Here is a 21,481-nt window from a genome sequence, read left to right as displayed (position 1 = left end):
GTATCGTATTCCCCTTTGGGCTTGGTTGGGTCTCAGCAAAGCAGATACCAGGGACTGTAAAGGGGTTAAATATAAAAACGGCTCCGGTTCCGTTATTTTAAGGGTTAAAGCTTCCAAATTTGGTGTGCAATACTTTTAAGGCTTTAAGACACTGTGGTGAAATTTTGGTGAATTTTGAACAATTCCTTCATACTTTTTCGCAATTGCAGTAATAAAGTGTGTTCAGTTTAAAATTTAAAGTGACAGTAACGGTTTATTTTAAAACGTTTTTTTGTACTTTGTTATCAAGTTTTTGCCTGTTTAACATGTCTGAACTACCAGATAGACTGTGTTCTGAATGTGGGGAAGCCAAGGTTCCTTCTCATTTAAATAGATGTGATTTATGTGACACAAAATTTAGAGAAAATGATGCCCAAGATGATTCCTCAAGTGAGGGGAGTAAGCATGGTACTGCATCATCCCCTCCTTCGTCTACACCAGTCTTGCCCACACAGGAGGCCCCTAGTACATCTAGCGCGCCAATACTCCTTACTATGCAACAATTAACGGCTGTAATGGATAATTCTATCAAAAACATTTTAGCCAAAATGCCCACTTATCAGCGAAAGCGCGACTGCTCTGTTTTAGAAAATACTGAAGAGCATGAGGACGCTGATGATATTGGTTCTGAAGGGCCCCTACACCAGTCTGAGGGGGCCAGGGAGGTTTTGTCTGAGGGAGAAATTTCAGATTCAGGGAAAATTTCTCAACAAGCTGAACCTGATGTGATTACATTTAAATTTAAATTGGAACATCTCCGCGCTCTGCTTAAGGAGGTGTTATCCACTCTGGATGATTGTGAGAATTTGGTCATTCCAGAGAAACTATGTAAAATGGACAAGTTCCTAGAGGTCCCGGGGCCCCCCGAAGCTTTTCCTATACCCAAGCGGGTGGCGGACATTGTAAATAAAGAATGGGAAAGGCCCGGTATACCTTTCGTCCCTCCCCCCATATTTAAAAAATTGTTTCCTATGGTCGACCCCAGAAAGGACTTATGGCAGACAGTCCCCAAGGTCGAGGGGGCGGTTTCTACTCTAAACAAACGCACCACTATACCCATAGAAGATAGTTGTGCTTTCAAAGATCCTATGGATAAAAAATTAGAAGGTTTGCTTAAAAAGATGTTTGTTCAGCAAGGTTACCTTCTACAACCAATTTCATGCATTGTTCCTGTCACTACAGCAGCGTGTTTCTGGTTCGATGAGCTAGAAAAGGCGCTCAATAATAATTCTTCTTCTTATGAGGAGATTATGGACAGAATTCATGCTCTCAAATTGGCTAATTCTTTCACCCTAGACGCCACTTTGCAATTGGCTAGGTTAGCGGCGAAAAATTCTGGTTTTGCTATTGTGGCGCGCAGAGCGCTTTGGTTAAAATCTTGGTCAGCGGATGCGTCTTCCAAGAACAAATTGCTTAACATTCCTTTCAAGGGGAAAACGCTGTTTGGCCCTGACTTGAAAGAGATTATCTCTGATATCACTGGGGGCAAGGGCCACGCCCTTCCTCAGGATAGGTCTTTCAAGGCCAAAAATAAACCTAATTTTCGTCCCTTTCGCAGAAACGGACCAGCCCCAAGTGCTACGTCCTCTAAGCAAGAGGGTAATACTTCTCAAGCCAAGCCAGCCTGGAGACCAATGCAAGGCTGGAACAAAGGAAAGCAGGCCAAGAAACCTGCCACTGCTACCAAGACAGCATGAGATGTTGGCCCCCGATCCGGGACCGGATCTGGTGGGGGGCAGACTCTCTCTCTTCGCTCAGGCTTGGGCAAGAGATGTTCTGGATCCTTGGGCACTAGAAATAGTCTCCCAAGGTTATCTTCTGGAATTCAAGGGGCTTCCCCCAAGGGGGAGGTTCCACAGGTCTCAATTGTCTTCAGACCACATAAAAAGACAGGCATTCTTACATTGTGTAGAAGACCTGTTAAAAATAGGAGTGATTCATCCTGTTCCTTTAGGAGAACAAGGGATGGGGTTCTACTCCAATCTGTTCGTAGTTCCCAAAAAAGAGGGAACATTCAGACCAATCTTAGATCTCAAGATCCTAAACAAGTTTCTCAAGGTTCCATCGTTCAAAATGGAAACCATTCGAACAATTCTTCCTTCCATCCAGGAAGGTCAATTCATGACCACGGTGGATTTAAAGGATGCGTATCTACATATTCCTATCCACAAGGAACATCATCGGTTCCTAAGGTTCGCATTCCTGGACAAGCATTACCAGTTTGTGGCACTTCCGTTCGGATTAGCCACTGCTCCAAGGATTTTCACAAAGGTACTAGGGTCCCTTCTAGCGGTGCTAAGACCAAGGGGCATTGCAGTAGTACCTTACTTGGACGACATTCTGATTCAAGCGTCGTCCCTTCCTCAAGCAAAGGCTCACACGGACATTGTCCTGGCCTTTCTCAGATCTCACGGGTGGAAAGTGAACGTAGAAAAAAGTTCTCTATCTCCGTCAACAAGGGTTCCCTTCTTGGGAACAATAATAGACTCCTTAGAAATGAGGATTTTTCTGACAGAGGCCAGAAAATCAAAACTTCTAAACTCTTGTCAAATACTTCATTCTGTTCCTCTTCCTTCCATAGCGCAGTGCATGGAAGTAATAGGTTTGATGGTAGCGGCAATGGACATAGTTCCTTTTGCGCGAATTCATCTAAGACCATTACAACTGTGCATGCTCAGTCAGTGGAATGGGGACTATACAGACTTGTCTCCGACGATACAAGTAGATCAGAGGACCAGAGATTCACTCCGTTGGTGGCTGTCCCTGGACAACCTGTCACAGGGGATGAGCTTCTGCAGACCAGAGTGGGTCATTGTCACGACCGACGCCAGTCTGGTGGGCTGGGGCGCAGTCTGGGGACCCCTGAAAGCTCAGGGTCTTTGGTCTCGGGAAGAATCTCTTCTCCCGATAAATATTCTGGAACTGAGAGCGATATTCAATGCTCTCAAGGCTTGGCCTCAGCTAGCAAAGGCCAAGTTCATACGGTTTCAATCAGACAACATGACGACTGTTGCGTACATCAACCATCAGGGGGGAACAAGGAGTTCCCTGGCGATGGAAGAAGTGACCAAAATCATTCAATGGGCGGAGACTCACTCCTGCCACTTGTCTGCAATCCACATCCCAGGAGTGGAAAATTGGGAAGCGGATTTTCTGAGTCGTCAGACATTTCATCCGGGCGAGTGGGAACTCCATCCGGAAATCTTTGCCCAAATTACTCAATTGTGGGGCATTCCAGACATGGATCTGATGGCCTCTCGTCAGAACTTCAAGGTTCCTTGCTACGGGTCCAGATCCAGGGATCCCAAGGCGACTCTAGTAGATGCACTAGTAGCACCTTGGACCTTCAAACTAGCTTATGTATTCCCGCCGTTTCCTCTCATCCCCAGGCTGGTAGCCAGGATCAATCAGGAGAGGGCATCGGTGATCTTGATAGCTCCTGCGTGGCCACGCAGGACTTGGTATGCAGACCTGGTGAATATGTCATCGGCTCCACCATGGAAGCTACCTTTGAGACGAGACCTTCTTGTTCAAGGTCCGTTCGAACATCCGAATCTGGTCTCACTCCAACTGACTGCTTGGAGATTGAACGCTTGATCTTATCAAAGCGAGGGTTCTCAGATTCTGTCATTGATACTCTTGTTCAGGCCAGAAAGCCTGTAACTAGAAAAATTTACCACAAAATATGGAAAAAATATATCTGTTGGTGTGAATCTAAAGGATTCCCTTGGGACAAGGTAAAAATTCCTAAGATTCTATCCTTTCTTCAAGAAGGTTTGGAGAAAGGATTATCTGCAAGTTCCTTGAAGGGACAGATTTCTGCCTTGTCTGTGTTACTTCACAAAAAGCTGGCAGCTGTGCCAGATGTTCAAGCCTTTGTTCAGGCTCTGGTTAGAATCAAGCCTGTTTACAAACCTTTGACTCCTCCTTGGAGTCTCAATTTAGTTCTTTCAGTTCTTCAGGGGGTTCCGTTTGAACCCTTACATTCCGTTGATATTAAGTTATTATCTTGGAAAGTTTTGTTTTTGGTTGCAATTTCTTCTGCTAGAAGAGTTTCAGAATTATCTGCTCTGCAGTGTTCTCCTCCTTATCTGGTGTTCCATGCAGATAAGGTGGTTTTACGTACTAAACCTGGTTTTCTTCCGAAAGTTGTTTCTAACAAAAACATTAACCAGGAGATAGTCGTGCCTTCTTTGTGTCGGCAGCCTCCTGAAAGAATCACAGCTCATTCCACTAGGGCTGTGGCTTCCACATGGGCCTTCAAGAACGAGGCTTCTGTTGATCAGATATGTAAGGCAGCGACTTGGTCTTCACTGCACACTTTTACTAAATTTTACAAGTTTGATACTTTTGCTTCTTCTGAGGCTATTTTTGGGAGAAAGGTTTTGCAAGCCGTGGTGCCTTCCATCTAGGTGACCTGATTTGCTCCCTCCCTTCATCCGTGTCCTAAAGCTTTGGTATTGGTTCCCACAAGTAAGGATGACGCCGTGGACCGGACACACCTATGTTGGAGAAAACAGAATTTATGTTTACCTGATAAATTACTTTCTCCAACGGTGTGTCCGGTCCACGGCCCGCCCTGGTTTTTTAATCAGGTCTGATAATTTATTTTCTTTAACTACAGTCACCACGGTATCATATGGTTTCTCCTATGCAAATATTCCTCCTTTACGTCGGTCGAATGACTGGGGAAGGCGGAGCCTAGGAGGGATCATGTGACCAGCTTTGCTGGGCTCTTTGCCATTTCCTGTTGGGGAGGAGAATATCCCACAAGTAAGGATGACGCCGTGGACCGGACACACCGTTGGAGAAAGTAATTTATCAGGTAAACATAAATTCTGTTTCTCATGAGTTGAGTACCAGTGCACAATGATTCTAAAAGCATATAGCATTGTCCACACTGTGAGATGTGATTGGCTCACACATGGAACACATTGATACCTTATTTTAGATTGTATCTGTATATGTATTTTGGAGGTTAGGCTTTTTCCTGCCTTGTGTAACACAGACTTCACTATCCACTGCCATATGATCTCTTCCAGCTGTCCAGGAACCCACTGTCAGTCGAGGGTGCGATAATTCTTCTGAATGCCATAAGTAAGAGGCCTGAAGTCATGCTTGAAGAGGTGGACATATCTGTAAGAACGTGGGACTGTTTGTTTCTGGGGTATAAATGGGTTTGCTGTAACAGGACATGTGAGGAATCTGGGGAATAAGTAGCAATTATATGGGGTGTTGGGAGGTGATTATCTCCCCTATTTCTCAGCAATTAAGCAGTCTCTAAGAATTGATTGTGCACAAACATACATATCTTGTTAGTTCCAATAGCAATTGAGCAATGTCCCCTATAAACAAGTTTTAAATTACTTTAAAACTACCCAGACCATATAGTGCATATTTAGCAAATAAAAAGTATAGACATCCCACGAGATGTCTAGGTCGCAGGGCAATATATTTAATTTTACTAGATGTTTTAGGGCAAAAGCAGATATTATAAACTGTATTTGGTTATGTCCAAAAATTAATAGATTGTGGCATAAAATTGTGTTCTGGCTATCAAGAACAATAAATCACAAGTTAGATTTAATCTCTTCGATATTTTAATAACAAAAGAACCTAACCCTAAATCTTTAAACATCATCGCCTAAATTAGGAGTTTTGTCGGTAATGGTGTGTAGTGTTAACAAGCAGTTTATGCTCACCGCTCACTTACAGACAGCGCTGGTATTACGGGTTTTTACAAACCCGGCGTTAGCCGCAGAAAAGTGAGCGGAGAGCAACATTTTGCTTCACATCTCACCTCAATACCTGCTTACGGTAGCGGTGAGCTGGCAAAACGTACTCGTGCCTGATTTCCCCATAGGAATCAATGGGGCAGAGCCGGCTGAAAAAAAACCTAACACCTGCAAAAAAGCACCGTAAAGCTTCTAAAGCAGCCCCATTGATTCCTATGGGGAAAATACATTTATGTCTACAACTAACACCCTAACATGAACCCGAGTCTAAACGCCCCTAATCTTACACTTATTAACCCCTATTCTTCCGCCCCCGACATCGCCGACACCTGCATTATATTATTAACCCCTAATCTTCCACTCCGGACACCGCCGCCACCTACATTATATGTATTAACCCCTAATCTGCTGCCCCCAACATCGCCAACACCTAAATTATATTTATTAACCCCTAATCGGCCACCCCCAATGTTGCCGCAACCTACCTACACTTATTAACCCCTAATCTGCCGCCCCCAACGCCGCCACTATATTAAAGTTATTAACCCCTAAATCTAAGTCTAACCCTAACCCTAACACCCCCCTAACTTAAATATAATTTAAATAAATCTAAATAAAATTACTATCATTACTAAATTATTCCTATTTAAAACTAAATACTTACCTATAAAATAAACCCTAAGCTAGCTACAATATAACTAATAGTTACATTGTATCTAGCTTAGGGTTTATTTTCATTTTACATGCAAGTTTGTATTTATTTTAACTAGGTAGTATAGTTATTAAACAGTTATTAACTATTTAATAGCTACCTAGTTAAAATAAAGACAAATTTACCTGTAAAATAAAACCTAACCAAAGCTACAATTACACCTAACACTACATTATAATTAAATGAATTCCCTAAATTAACTACAATTAAATACAATTATTTAAAGTATGAAAAACAAACAAACACTAAATTACAAAAAATAATAAAATAATTACAATTTTTTAAACTAATTACACCTAATCTAATCCCTCCTAATAAAATAAAAAAGCCCCCCAAAATAATAAAAAGCCCTACACTATACTAAATTACAAATAGCCCTTAAAAGAGCCTTTTGTGGGGCATTGCCCCAAAGTAACCTGTAAAAAAATACAATACCCCCTAACATTAAAACCCATCACCCACACACCCAACCCTACTCTAAAACCCACCCAATACCCCCTTAATAAAACCTAACACTAACCCCTTGAAGATCACTCTACCTTGAGAAGTCTTCACCCAACCGGGCCGAAGTCCTCAACGAAGCTGGGCGAAGTGGTCCTCCAGACGGGCAGAAGTCTTCATCTAAGCCGGGAAGAAGAAGTCCTCCAGATGGGCAGAAGTTTTCATCCAGGCGGCATCTTCTATCTTCATCCATCCAGCGCGGAGCGGCTCCATCTTCAAGACATCCGACACGGAGCATCCTCTTCAAACGACGTCCAACTGAAGAGTGAAGGTTCCTTTAAATGACGTCATGCAAGATGGCGTCCCTTCAATTCCGATTGGCTGATAGAATTCTATCAGCCAATCGGAATTAAGATAGAAAAAATCCTATTGGCTGATGCAATCAGCCAATAGGATTGAGCTTGCATTCTATTGGCTGATCCAATCAATCAGCCAATAGGATTGAACTTCAATCCTATTGGCTAATTGCATCAGCCAATAGGATTTTTTCTACCTTATAGCCTTTTAAGGGCTATTTGTAATTTAGTATAGAGTAGGGCTTTTTATTTATTTATTTATTTTTTTTATTTTATTAGGGGGATTAGATTAGGTGTAATTAGTTTAAAAAAACTTGTAATTATTTTATTATTTTCTGTAATTTAGTGTTTTTTTTCATACTTTAGATAATTGTATTTAATTGTATTTAATTGTAGTTAGTTTAGGGAATTTATTTAATGAAGGTAGTGTTAGGTGTAATTGTAACTTAGTTTAGGTTTTATTTTACAGGTAAATTTGACTTTATTTTAACTAGGTAGCTATTAAATAGTTAATAACTATTTAATAAATATTCTACCTAGTTAAAATAAATAGAAAGTTGCCTGTAAAATAAAAATAAATCCTAAGCTAGCTACAATGTAACTATTAGTTATATTGTAGCTATCTTAGGGTTTATTTTACAGGTAAGTATTTAGTTTTAAATAGGAATAATTTAATTAATTGTAGTTATTTTATTTAGATTTATTTAAATTATATTTAAGTTAGGGGGGGTTAGGGTTAGACTTAGATTTAGGGGTTAATACATTTAATATAGTTGCGGCGACGTTGGGGGCGGCAGATTAGGGGTTAATAAATGTAGGTAGGTGTCGGCGATGTTAGGGACGGCAGATTAGGGGTTAATAATATTTAACTAGTGTTTGCGATGCGGGAGTGCGGCGGTTTAGGGGTTAATATATTTTTTATAGTGGCGACGATGTTCGGATCGGCAGATTAGGGGTTAAAAATTTTGTTTTAGTGTTTGCGATGTGGTGGGGGGGCCTCGGTTTAGGCTGTTAATAGGTAGTTTATGGGTGTTAGTGTACTTTTTAGCACTTTAGTTAAGAGTTTTATACTACGGTGTTAGCCAATAAAACTCTTAACTACTGACTTTTAAATGCGGTATCAGTCTTGACAGGAGAGGCTGTACCGCTCACTTTTTGGCAGACTCGTAATACCGGCGTTATGCAAGTCCCATTGAAAAAATAGGAATACGCAATTGACGTAAGTGGATTTGCGGTATTTTCGAGTCTGGCCAAAAAAGTGAGCGATACACCTGTACCTGCAAGACTCGTAATACCAGCGGGCGTTAAAAAGCAGCGTTGGGACCTCTCAACGCTGCTTTTTAAGGCTAACGCAAGACTCGTAATCTAGCCGCATATTAATTAATAATGCCATTTTATGTTTACGGTTGATCATATTTGTGACCTGGAAAGAAAAGACAGAACCTAATCTTAACAAATTCATCTCTAAACTAAGATTTCAGATGATAATAGAACAAATGGATTTAATGGCTAATCCGCAGCTAAACATAAGTAGATATTTCTTTTACAAGATATACAGAGTCCACGGGTTTCATCCTTTACTTGTGGGATATAATCCTCCTGCTAACAGGAAGTGGCAAAGAGCACCACAGCAGAGCTGCTATATAGCTCCTCCCTTAACTCCTCCCCCCAGTCATTCTCTTTGCCTATGCTAGTAATAGGAAGGGTAAAGTGATAGTGGTGATAAAATGATAGTTTTAATTTCTTCAATCAAGAGTTTGTTATTTTTAAATGGTACCGGTGAGTACTATTTCTCTCAGGCAGCATTGGAAGAAGATTTCTGCCTTGAGATTGATGATCTTAGCAGTTGTAACTAAGATCCATGTTGGTTCCCACAGTGTGCTGAGGAATGCTAGAGAAATCTTCAGTGTGAGGAACAGTTTTCATGCTACAAGCAGCATTGAGGTATGTTCAGTCATTTATTTCTGAGGAGACTGTGATATATCAGAACTGGCTGACATAGTTCCCATAGATTGAAGGGGTAAGCAGCAATTCTGTGGAAAATAGGGTATTACTGTAATCCTGGGCATTATTTTGTTTTCAAGAAATGCAACTTTATATGTTATGGTAAGACACTGGGGCAGCCTAACGATTTTATTATCAATCTAAAATAGGTGGCTGGTTGTTATACTTTTCCTCTAAAGAGGATCCATATGGCTATTACTTTATTTTTTATATACACATGGCTTATGTTTGACCGCTTTACCGCGGTTGTTTAGGCTCAGCTTATTCCGGAGAGGATGGGCGGGGCCTAATTTCGCACCTCAATGGCGCAGTTTCTTCACATACAATCTGTAAATTTCAGCTCCGGTTGGGCCCAAACTGACTCCTGGTGTTCCGGAGTGATTTTGAGGCTTGATTAAGATCCCTGGGGGCAAGTAGGCGCCACAGCAGAGCTGTTGCGTGGTGCAAGGGATTATAACGTTTTTCTAATAAACTTTGTTTTTATTGATAACTCAGAGGGTTAATTGCTCTTTACTGTGAAGTGCAACATCTGACTGCATTACAGGGCAGGTTTATCTTAAAATTGGACATATGTGAACACTTTTAAGCTGTTTTGCAAAATTGTGCGCTTTTTATTTTCTTAAAAAAATCGTATCGTTTTTAAAAAAAATTGTGTTATCTCACTAAATAGAGTGTTTAACGACTTTGTGGTGTTTACATAGCATGTTCAACACTGACACTGAGGAAGTTCAATGTTTTATGTGTTTAGAAGCCATTGTGGAACCCCCTCTTACATTGTGCCCTTCTTGTACTGAAAGGGCCTTACACTGTAAAGAACATATTTTATGTAATGAAAGTGTGTCTAAGGATGATTCTCAGTCTGAAGAGAATCAGGATACGCCATCTTATTCTCCCAAAGTGTCTCAACCTTTAACGCCCACTCAAGCGACGCCAAGTACTTCTAGTGCGTCTACTTCTTTTACTTTGTAAGATGTGGCTGCAGTGATGTCTACTACCCTTACAGAGGTACTATCTAAACTGCCAGGTTTGCAGGGTAAACACAGTAGGTCAGGTATTAATGTAAATACTGAACCCTCTGATGCCTTAGTGGCTTTTTCCAATGCACCCTCACAATGCTCTGATTTGGGGGTTAGGGATTTTATGTCTGAGGGAGAACTTTCAGAGTCAGGAAATGTATTACAGACAGACAGATTCAGACGTCACGTCCTTTAAATTTAAACTGGAACACCTCCGCCTGTTGCTCAGGGAGGTTTTGGCGACTCTGGATGATTGTGACCCTATCACAATTCCCCCAGAAAAATTGTGTAAAATGGACAAATATTTAGAAGTACCTACTTACACGAATGTTTTTCCAGTTCCTAAGAGAATTTCGGAAATTGTTAAGAGGGAATGGGATAGACCAGGTATACTGTTTTTAAGAAAATGTTTCCTATATCTGGCACCATATGAGACTCCTGGTAATTGGTCCCTAAGGTGGAGGGAGCTATATCTACTCTAGCTAAGTGAACAACTATACCCATTGAAGACAGTTCTTTTACAGACCCTATGGAGAAAAAATTAGAGGGTCTTCTAAAGAAACTATTTGTTTACCAGGGTTTTCTCTTACAGCCTACAGCCTGCATTGTTCCAGTAACTACTGCAGCTGCCTTTTGGTTTGACGCCCTGGAAGAGTCTCTGAAGGTAGAGACACCTTTAGAGGACATTTTAGACAGAATAAAGGCTCTTAAATTAGCCAATTTATTTATTACTGATGCTGCATTTCAAATAGCAAAATTAGCAGCGAAAAATGCATGCCATTCTGGCGCGCAGAGCGTTATGGCTAAAGTCGTGGTCTGCAGACGTATCGTCTAAATCTAAGTTTTTAACTATTCCAAACTATTTCAAAGGTAAGACCCTATTCGGGCCTGAGCTGAAGGAAATAATCTCTGACATTACTGGAGGTAAGGGGCACGCCCTACCTCAGGACAAGTCCCTCAAGATGAGGGGTAAACAAAATGATTTTCGTTCCTTTCGAAATTTTAAAGGAGTATCCTCTGCATTTTAAAGGAGTATCCTCTGCTTCCTCTTCCTCCACTAAGCAGGAAGGGAACTTTGCTCAATCCAAGTCGGTCTGGAGACCTAACCAGGCCTAGAATAAAGGTAAACAATCCAACAAGCCTGCTGCTGCTACCAAGACAGCATGAAGGGGCAGCCCCCAATCTTCTGGGACCAGATCTAGTAGGGGGCAGACTCGTTCTTTGCTCAGGCTTGGGCAAGGGATGTACAGGATCCCTGGGCATTGGAAATTGTGACCCAGGGGTACCAGCTGGAATTCAATGATTTCCTCCCAAGGGGGAGATTTCATCTTTCACGTCTGTCTGTAGACCAGACAAAAAGAGAGGTGTTCTTACGCAGTGCAAATGACCTTTACACAATGGGTGTAATTTGCCCAGTTCCAGAACTGGAACAGGGGCAGGGGTTCTACTCAAATCTATTCGCGGTTCCCAAGAAAGAGGGAACCTTCAGACTAATTTTAGATCTCACATGTCTAAACAAATTTCTCAGAGTCCCATCGTTCAAGATGGAGACCATTTGTACAATTTTGCCAATGATCCAGGAGGGTCAATATATGAGCACTGTGGACCTGAAGGATGCGTACCTTCACATTCCTATCCACAAGGATCATCATCAATTCCTAAGATTTGCCATTCAGGACAAACATTATCAGTTTGTGGCCCTTCCCTTCGGGTTGGCCACGGCTCCCAGGATCTTCACAAAGGTTCTAGGGTCCCTTCTAGCTGTTCTCAGGCCGCAAGGCATAGCGGTGGTGCCTTATCTGGACGATATCTTGATCCAGGCGTCAACCTATCATCTGTCCAAATCTTACACGGACATTGTGTTGTCATTTCTAAGAACGCACGGTTGTAAAGTGAATGTAGAAAAAAGTTCACTAGTTCCACAGACAAGAGTTCCATTCCTGGGAACTCTGATAGACTCGGTAAACATGAAAATATTTCTGACAGAAGTCAGAAAATCAAAGATTCTAAATACTTGCCGAGCTCTGAAGTCCATTCATCGGCCATCAGTGGCTCAGTGTATGGAAGTCATCGGACTAATGGTAGCAGCAATAGATTTCATCCCGTTTGCTCGTTTTCATCTCAGACCACTACAACTGTGCATGCTCAGTCAGTGGAATGGGGATTATGCGAATTTATCTCCTCAGATAAATCTGGACCAAGAGACCAGAGACTCTCTCCGGTGGTGGTTGTCACAGGACAATCTGTCCCAAGGGATGTGCTTCCGCAGGCCATCTTGGGTAATAGTAATAACGGACACCAGTCTCCTGGGCTGGGGTGCAGTCTGGAATTCCCTGAAGGCTCAGGGTGTTTGGACTCAGGTGGAGTCTCAATTGCCAATCAATACTCTGGAACTGAGAGCGATATTCAACAGTTGGCTTCGGACAATTTAATAAGATTCCAGTCGGACAATATCACGACTGTGGCATATATCAATCATCAAGGGGGAACAAGGAGTTCTCTAGCGATGATAGAAGTATCAAGATAATTCGATGGGCGGAGGCTCACTCTTGCCATCTGTCTGCGATCTATATCCCAGGAGTAGAAAACTGGGAAGCGGATTTTCTAAGTCGTCAGACTTTTCATCCGGGGGAGTGGGAACTCCATCTGGAGGTGTTTGCAACCTTGATTCATCAATGGGGCACACCAGAATTGGATCTGATGGCATCTCGACAGAATGCCAAACTTCCACGTTACGGGTCCAGGTCAAGGGATCCCCAGGCTGTACTGATAGATGCTCTAGCAGTACCTTGTTCGTTCAACCTGGCTTATGTGTTCCACCTTTTCCTCTCCTTTCTCGTGTGATTGCCAGAATCAAACAGGAGAGGGCTTCAGTAATTTTAATAGCGCCTGCGTGGCCACGCAGGACCTGGTATGCAGATCTAGTGGACATGTTGTCTCTGCCACCGTGAAGACTGCCATTGAGAAGGGACCTTCTCATTCAAGGTCCTTTCCAACATCCAAATCTAACTTCTCTGCAGCTGACTGCTTGGAGATTGAACGCTTGATTTTATCTAAGCGGGGTTTCTCTGAGCCGGTCATTGATACTCTGATTCAGGCTCGCAAGCCGGTTACTAAAAAAAATACCATAAGATATGGCGTAAATATCTTTAGTAGTGTGAATCCAAGGGTTACTCATGGAGTAAGATTAGGATTTCTAGGATTTTATCTTTTCTCCAAGAAGGATTGGAGAAGGGATTATCAGCTAGTTCCTTGAAGGGACAAATTTCTGCTTTGTCAATTTTGCTTCACAAGTGTCTGGCAGATGTCCCAGATGTTCAGGCATTTTGTCAGGCTTTAATCAGAATCAAGCCTGTGTTTAAACCAATTGCTCTGCCATGGGGTTTGAATTTAGTTCTTAATGTTCTTCAAGGGGTTCCGTTTGAACCCATGCATTCCATAGATATTAAACTGTTATCTTGGAAAGTTTTGTTTTTAGTAGCTATTTCTTCGGTTCAAAGAGTTTCGGAGCTTTCTGTATTGCAGTGTAATTCCCCTTATCTTATATTCCATTCTGATAAGGTGGTTTTGCGTACTAAACCTGGATTCCTTCCTAAGGTTGTTTCAAATAAGAACATTAATCAGGAAATTGTGGTTCCTTCCTTGTGTCCTAATCCTTCCTCTAAGAAGGAACGTTTGTTACATAATTTGGATGTGGTTCGCGCTTTAAAATTTTATTTACAAGCGACCAAGGATTTCAGTCAAACATCTTCCCTGTTTGTTGTTTATTCTGGGAAGCGTAGGGGTCAAAAAGCTATGGCTACCTCTCTCTCTTTTTGGCTGAGAAGCATCATCCGTCTGGCATATGAGACTGCTGGACAGCAGCCCCTGAAAAGATTACGGCTCATTCCACTAGAGCTGTGGCTTCCACTTGGGTTTTTAAAAATCAATGCTTCTGTTGAACAGATTTGTAAGGCTGCAACTTGGTCGTCCCTTCATACTTTTTCCAAATTTTACAAATTTGATACTTTTGCTTCTTCTGAGGCTATTTTTGGGAGAAAGGTGCTTCAAGCAGTGGTGCCTTCCGTTTAGGTTCCTGTCTTGTCCCTCCCTTTCATCCGTGTCCTAAAGCTTTGGTATTGGTATCCCACACGTAAAGGATGAAACCCGGTGGACTCGGTATATCTTGCAAAAGAAAAGTAAAATTATGCTTACCTGATAAATTAATTTCTTTTACGATATACCGAGTCCACGGCCCACCCTGTCATTTTGAGACAGGATTTATTTTTTGTAAACTTTAGCCTCTGCACCTTGTTAGTTCTTTCCCTTTCTCTTCCTATACCTTCGGTCGAATGACTGGGGGGAGGAGCTATATAGCAGCTCTGCTATGGTGCTCTTTACCACTTCCTGTTAGCAGGAGGATTATATCCCACAAGTAAAGGATGAAACCCGTGGACTCGGTATATCGTAAAAGAAATTAATTTATCAGGTAAGCATAAATTTCCTTTTTTCCAAATGGTACCCCTTCATCAAAGCAGAACCAAGTAATATCTAAAAACAACTAGTATGTTCAAAGACTCAATATATATACAGGAAGCATTGTTACATGGAGATTTTAGTTTTCTTTCGAGATTTGTAATAACACCATCATTGTAAATAAATATAATTTTTTTTTTTATATATAAATATTTTTTTTTCCTCGTCGCTCCACCACCACCTGTTAAGTATTTATGTAAGGAAGACTGTATGTGCATCAGAAGGAATTATGAAGTGTACATAATATCATTTTAAAAAGGTTATCTCTTCCAATAGGGAGATATGTATCATCTATGAGATAAAATAGAAAATTCCAGCAATGTGATGTTAGAATTATAAGTATACATTCATTTATTTTTCGTGTTAAAAATTGAATGTTTCACAGTATTTACTTGCATATTTTTGTAAATCTTACTGCCTTGTAAGGTGCTAATGATGTATTTCACTTACATTGTTGGCTTTAAATAAAATATAAAAAAAAAAAAATACCCATGATCTTCTCAAACCATGGGTTTGATTTATCAAGTGTCGAGCGGACATGAAACTGTTATATTACACACAGCCATTGGCTGCACACTCTAGTGACCTATTTATAACTGTCCCTAATTGGCCACAGCAGAGAAGGTAACCTAAGTTACAACATGGCAGCTCCCATTATTTTATAGACACTAAAACTTTACATTTATTTTGTCAATATTTAACCCCTAGCGACCAAGGACGTACCAGGTATGTCCTGCAATAACTGTTAGTGACAATGGACGTACCTGGTAAGTCCTTGGTCTAATTGAGTGCTGGAAGTGATTGCGATCGCTTCCAGCAGCTCTCAGGGTATTGCAGTAATGCCTCAATATTGAGGCATCCTGCAATACTATTTTTCAAGCATCCAATGCAGAGAGAGCCATTCTGTGGCCCTCTCTGCACCGGTAGCAATGGTGCCGATTGTTGGTGGGTGGGAGCTTAGCAGGGAGGCGGGTGGGCGGCCCATCTCTACCCGGCATCCGGTTCCTGTAAGTGCAAAAAGCACGCTGGGTGCCGGGAGCGTGTGGAGGGGGGCCTGCGGGGGCGCGCACACAGCAACCACTGCCACCAATGATCAATGAATTGCAGCGTGAGAGGGAGAAAAATAAATATCATAGGATCTGGGAGGGGGAGCAACTACACTACAGAAAAAGCTATATTTTATTTGTAAAAAATAAAAAAACTTGTTTTTGGGGGCAAACTGGGTACTGGCAGATAGGTAGCGGGGGGAGGGTTAGAGATCTGTTTGGGGGGGATCAGGGAGGTTGGGGGCTAAGGGGGGGGGGTCCATCACAGCTGAATAAATAATAAAAAATAAAAATACTTATTTTAGTACTGGCAGACTTTCTGCCAGTACTTAAGATGGCGGGGACAATTGTGGTATGGGGGTGGGATGTGTCAGGTGGGAGGCTGATATCTACACTAAAGCTAAAATTAACCCTGCAAGCTCCCTACAAGCTACCTAATTAACCCCTTCACTGCTGGGCATGATACAAGTGTGGTGCGCGGGGACATTTAGCGGCCTTCTAATTGCCAAAAAGCAATGCCCAAGCCATATATGTCTGCTATTTCTGAACAAAGGGGATCCCAGAGAAGCATTTACAACCATTTGTGCCATAATTACACAAGCTGTTTGTAAATAATTTCAGTGAGAAACCTAAAGTTTTTTTTTTTTTAAATAGTAAAAAGTAAACAATTTTTTTTTATTTGATCGCTATTGGCGGTGAAATGGTGGCATGAAATATACCAAAATGGGCCTAGACCAATACTTTGGGTTGTCTACTACACTACACTAAAGCTAAAATTAAGCCTACAAGCTCCCTAATTAGCTCCTTCACTGCTGGGCATAATACACGTGTGGTGCGCAGCGGCATTTTATCGGCCTTCTAATTAACAAAAAGCAACGCCAAAGCCATATAAGTCTGCTATTTCTGAACAAATGGGATCCCAGAGAAGCATTTACAACAATTTGTGCCATAATTGCACAAGCTGTTTGTAAATAATTTCAGTGAGAAACCTAAAGTTTGTGACATTTGTGAAAAAGTGAACGATTTTTTTTATTTGATCGCATTTGGCGGTGAAATGGTGGCATGAAATATACAAAATGGGACTAGAGCAGTGCTTTGGGATGTATTTAAAAAAAATATATATATGTCAAGGGATATTCAGGGATTCCTGACAGATATCAGTGTCCCAATGTAACTAGCGCTAATTTTGAAAAAAAAGTGGTTTGGAAATAGCAAAGCTCTACTTGTATTTATTGCCCTATAACTTATAAAAAAAGCAAAGAACATTGGGTATTTCAAAGCTCAGAACAAAATTTAGAAACTATTTAGCACGGGTGTTTTTTGGTGGTTGTAGATGTGTAACAGAGTTTGTGGGTCAAAGTTAGAAAAAGTGTGTTTTTTTCCTGATATTTGATATTTTTTTTATAGTAAATTATAAGATATGATGAAAATAATGGTATCTTTAGAAAGTCCATTTAATGGCGAGAAAAACGGTATATAATATGAGTGGGTACAGTAAATGAGTAAGAGGAAAATTACAGCTAAACATAAACACAGCAGAAATGTAAAAATAGCCCTTGTCCTTAAAGGGACACTGAACCCAAATTTTTCTTTTGTGATTCAGATAGAGCATGACATTTTAAGCAACTTTCTAATTAACTCCTATTATCAAATTTTATTCATTCTCTTGGTATCTTTATTTGAAATGCAAGAATGTAAGTTTAGATGCCGGCCCATTTTTGGTGAACAACCTGGGTTGTTCTTGCTGATTGGTGGATAAATTCATCCACCAATAAAAAAGTGCTGTCCAGAATTCTGAACCAATAAAAAAAGCTTAGATGCCTTCTTTTTCAAATAAAGATATCAAGAGAACAAAGAAAAATTGATAATAGGAGTAAATGAGAAAGTTGCTTAAAATTGCATACTCTATCTGAATCACGAAAAAAAAGGGTTCAGTGTCCCTTTAAGGGTAAAAAAATGGAAAATGGTCTGGTCATTAAGGGGTTAAAATAAAATTGTAGCATTTTTATTTTTAATAAAATAACTGCACTAGGCAGTATTTTGGGGGTAAAGTTGGCTGGAGTGGGGTGCTAGAAAAAAAACGACACTGGAAAGTGCCTTTAATTTGCGATCCATGGGAACTGTGTGTTCCCTGTAATTATATATGTGTATATATATATATATATATATATATATATACATACATAAATTTATATATATATCAGGATATACATAAATATTTACAAATGCTGCAATCGCTGCGCTACATACCCCCTTTGCTGCGCTTAGGTTCTGATGCTGGCTCTGATGGCATCAGAACAAGGCTCCCAGCAATGCAAACTTTACTGTTAACTTGTAACATTAGCGTGTAACATTAGCGTGTAACATTAGCGTGCGTTAGCCAAATATTGTTTTCTTGAAATCGATATTTAGCGCTCAACTTGTAATCTGGCCCTTAGTGTTTTATGTCCATTTAATGGGATATTTTATATGATGTAATATACAGGGAAAGGTTATATATGTGTTACTCACTAACAAGAATTATATGTTGTAAATAGCGATGTCAGGATGACCTATATCATACTTGGTCACATTTACAATCATTTTTTCTCTTCTCAGAACGTGTTGGTGAATGAGCGGTTTCTTAGCCTCCTTGAGACTGCGTCTGTGAAACGCCCAAAGCTACGTGTGTTGTATGCTGGAGAAAGTGATTTTACTTCCAGAAAACCAGTAGGACGTCCTGATCCTATGAGTGTTATACAGGTGGGTAAACTGTATTCCTCTAATTCACAAAAACTGTGTACTAAACTTATGCAATAATGTAATATCACACCGTACACACGTATCTTGTCTCTTTTTATGTCTTGTGTTCAAATTTTTATTTGTATGGGCTTTGTACCCAGGCTTGTCTGGGGTTAACTTCCTGAGTCACTGAAAGTTGTGCAGCTGTCTGTGAGTGCTGGGGAGTACCCAGGGTTGTTAGTTTTGCATGGTCATGGGATGTGTACCCAGTCTGGTTTGAGAGTACAGTCCATTTTTTGTGTGTTGCATTTCTCTAGGAAAATTACAAAGAACCTGTGTCACCCTTGTAAGTATCTCAGTGTGTTTGGTTGTGTCATGTTGTAGGTTAGAGACCCAAGGAAGAAGAGACTTTGGCGTGTTCTGGGCACCATTTGTCCATATGCTGATATATATATATCCTATACTATAAAAGGCCAAGTGTGTTTGTCCGAAGCTGTCATGCGCAGTAGAGACAGCACACCTGGCCTAAGTCCCTAACTGTTCTGCCGACTGCGCCGAGCAGAAGTGGGCGTGGCCGAGCGTGAATGGGGCGGGGCCTAACGCGGAGGCCCGTGAAGGGGGCGGAGCCTAGCGTGAAGGCCCGTGAAGGGCCGTGGAGAGAGCTCAAACAGCTCAAGAGAGGGTGGAGAGATGTGGGGAGAGGGGGGGGTGATGTGGAGTGAGGGGGAAGATGTGGAGAGAAGGGAGAGATGTGCGGAGATGTGGAGAGATGTGGGGAGAGGGGGGAGATGTGGAGAGAGGGGGGAGGTGTGGAGAGAGGGGAGAGATGTGGGGAGATGTGGAGAAAGGGGGGAGATGTGGAGAGAGGGGGAGATGTGGAGAGATGTGGAGAGAGGGGAGAGATGTGGAGAGATGTGGGGAGATGTGGAGAGATGTGGGGAGATGGGGGAGATGTGGAGTGAGGGGGGAGATGTGGAGTGAGGGGGGAGATGTGGAGAGAGGGGAGAGATGTGGGGAGATGTGGAGAGAGGGGGGAGATGTGGAGAGAGGGGGGAGATGTGGAGAGAGGGGGGAGAGAGAGAGAGAGAGGAGAGAGAGAGAGGAGAGAGAGAATGAGAGAGAGAGGGGGAGAGAGAGAGAGAGGGGGGGGAGAGAGAGAGAGAGGGGGGGAGAGAGAGAGAGAGAGGGGGGAGAGAGAGAGATAGAGAGAGAGAGAGGGGGGAGAGGGAGAGAGAGAGGGGGGAGAGGGAGAGAGAGAGAGAGGGGGGGGAGAGGGAGAGAGAGACAGAGGGAGAGAGATAGAGAGACAGGGGAGAGAGAAAGAGGGGAGATGTGGACAGAAAAAGAGAGAGGGGGGAGATAGAGAGAGAGGGGAGTGAGAGAGAAAGAGGGGAGAGAGAGAGAGAGAGAGAGGGGAGTGAGAGAGAGAGAGAGACAGAGGGGGGAGAGAGAGGAGGAGAGAGAGAGGAGAGAGAGACAGGGGAGAGAGAGAGAGAGGGGAGAGAGAGAGGGGGGGAGGGGGGAGAGGGAGGGGAGAGAAATAGAGAGAGGGGGGAGAGAGAGAGGGGGGGAGAGATAGAGGGGCAAGAGAGAGAGAGAGGAGAGACAGAGGGGGGAGAGAGAGAGGAGAGAGAGGGGGAGAAAGAGGAGAGAGAGAGAGAGAGAGAGAGAGAGGGGAGAGAGAGAGAGTGGGGAGGGGGGAGAGAGAGAGTGGGGAGGGGGGAGAGAGAGAGAGAGATAGAGGGAGGAGAGAGAGAGGAGAGAGACAGGGAGAGAGAGAGGGGAGAGAGAGAGAGAGAGAGGTGAGAGAGAGAGAGAGAGAGAGAGAGAGAGGGGAGAGAGAGAGAGAGAGGGGGGAGAGAGAGAGAGAGGGGGGGAGAGGGAGAGAGAGAGAGGGGGGGAGAGGGAGAGAGAGACAGAAGGAGAGAGATAGAGAGAGAGGGGATAGAGAAAGAGGGGAGATGTGGACAGAAAAAGAGAGAGGGGGGAGATAGAGAGAGAGAGGGGAGTGAGAGAGACAGAGGGGAGAGAGAGAGAGAGAGAGAGAGAGACAGAGGGGGGAGAGAGAGGAGGAGAGAGAGAGGAGAGAGAGAGAGGGGAGAGAGAGAGAGGGGGGGAGGGGGGAGAGAGAGGGGAGAGAGATAGAGAGAGGGGGGAGAGAGAGAGGGGGGGAGAGATAGAGGGGCAAGAGAGAGAGAGAGAGGAGAGACAGAGGGGGGAGAGAGAGAGGAGAGAGAGGGGGAGAAAGAGGAGAGAGAGAGAGAGAGGCGAGAGAGAGAGATAGAGGGGAGAGAGAGAGAGATAGAGGGGAGAGAGAGAGAGATAGAGGGGAGAGAGAGAGAGAGAGAGAGAGAGGGGGAGAGAGAGAGAGAGAGAGAGAGAGAGGGGAGAGAGAGAAAGAGAGGAGAGAGAGAGGGGGGAGAGAGAGAGGGGAGCGAGAGAGAGAGAGGGGAGCGAGAGAGAGAGATAGGGGGAGAGAGTGCAAAAGAGAGGGGGGAGAGAGAGAAAGCAAAAGAGAGTGAGAGGGAGAGAACGCCAGTGGTGGGACCACTGTACTGCAAAAAATGGCCCGTGTGAACGGGCTTTAGGACTAGTATATATATATATATATACACACACACATACACCTCTGGCCCCTTCCCAGTCCGTTCCTTGTTATATACCATATACTTTCATTTTTCAACATAACCGTTTTTTATTAATAAACCTTTATGTTTAAAGGACCACTAAATACAGTAGAAATAATAAGTGCATAATAAAAAGACAATGCAATAACACTTACTCTGAATTTCAAATAAGCAGAAGATTTTTTTTCTGACAAATTTATTTTCCCCCCCATTTGCTGGCCCCCTTTATCATGTGACAGCTATCAGCCAATCATAGACTATTAGACATA

The 21,481-nt window shown here is 42.5% G+C and overlaps 1 protein-coding gene across 1 annotated transcript in view; it reads left to right on the top strand.

Annotated features, from left to right (window-relative positions):
• The window catches only part of LRRC74A (leucine rich repeat containing 74A), a 167,215-nt gene that overhangs the window by 78,823 nt on the left and 66,911 nt on the right, over nucleotides 1–21,481 (top strand). The window contains exons 9-10 of the mRNA XM_053706018.1: nucleotides 5,082–5,177; nucleotides 18,463–18,606. Coding sequence (XP_053561993.1) covers nucleotides 5,082–5,177; nucleotides 18,463–18,606 — 240 coding nt within the window. The remainder of the gene's footprint in view (nucleotides 1–5,081; nucleotides 5,178–18,462; nucleotides 18,607–21,481) is intronic.

Source organism: Bombina bombina, chromosome 1 (assembly GCF_027579735.1).
Source record: "Bombina bombina isolate aBomBom1 chromosome 1, aBomBom1.pri, whole genome shotgun sequence".
Taxonomy (NCBI): Eukaryota; Metazoa; Chordata; class Amphibia; order Anura; family Bombinatoridae; genus Bombina; species Bombina bombina.
Note: the sequence above shows the minus strand (reverse complement) of the source record. Positions and strands in the feature narration are given on the sequence as shown.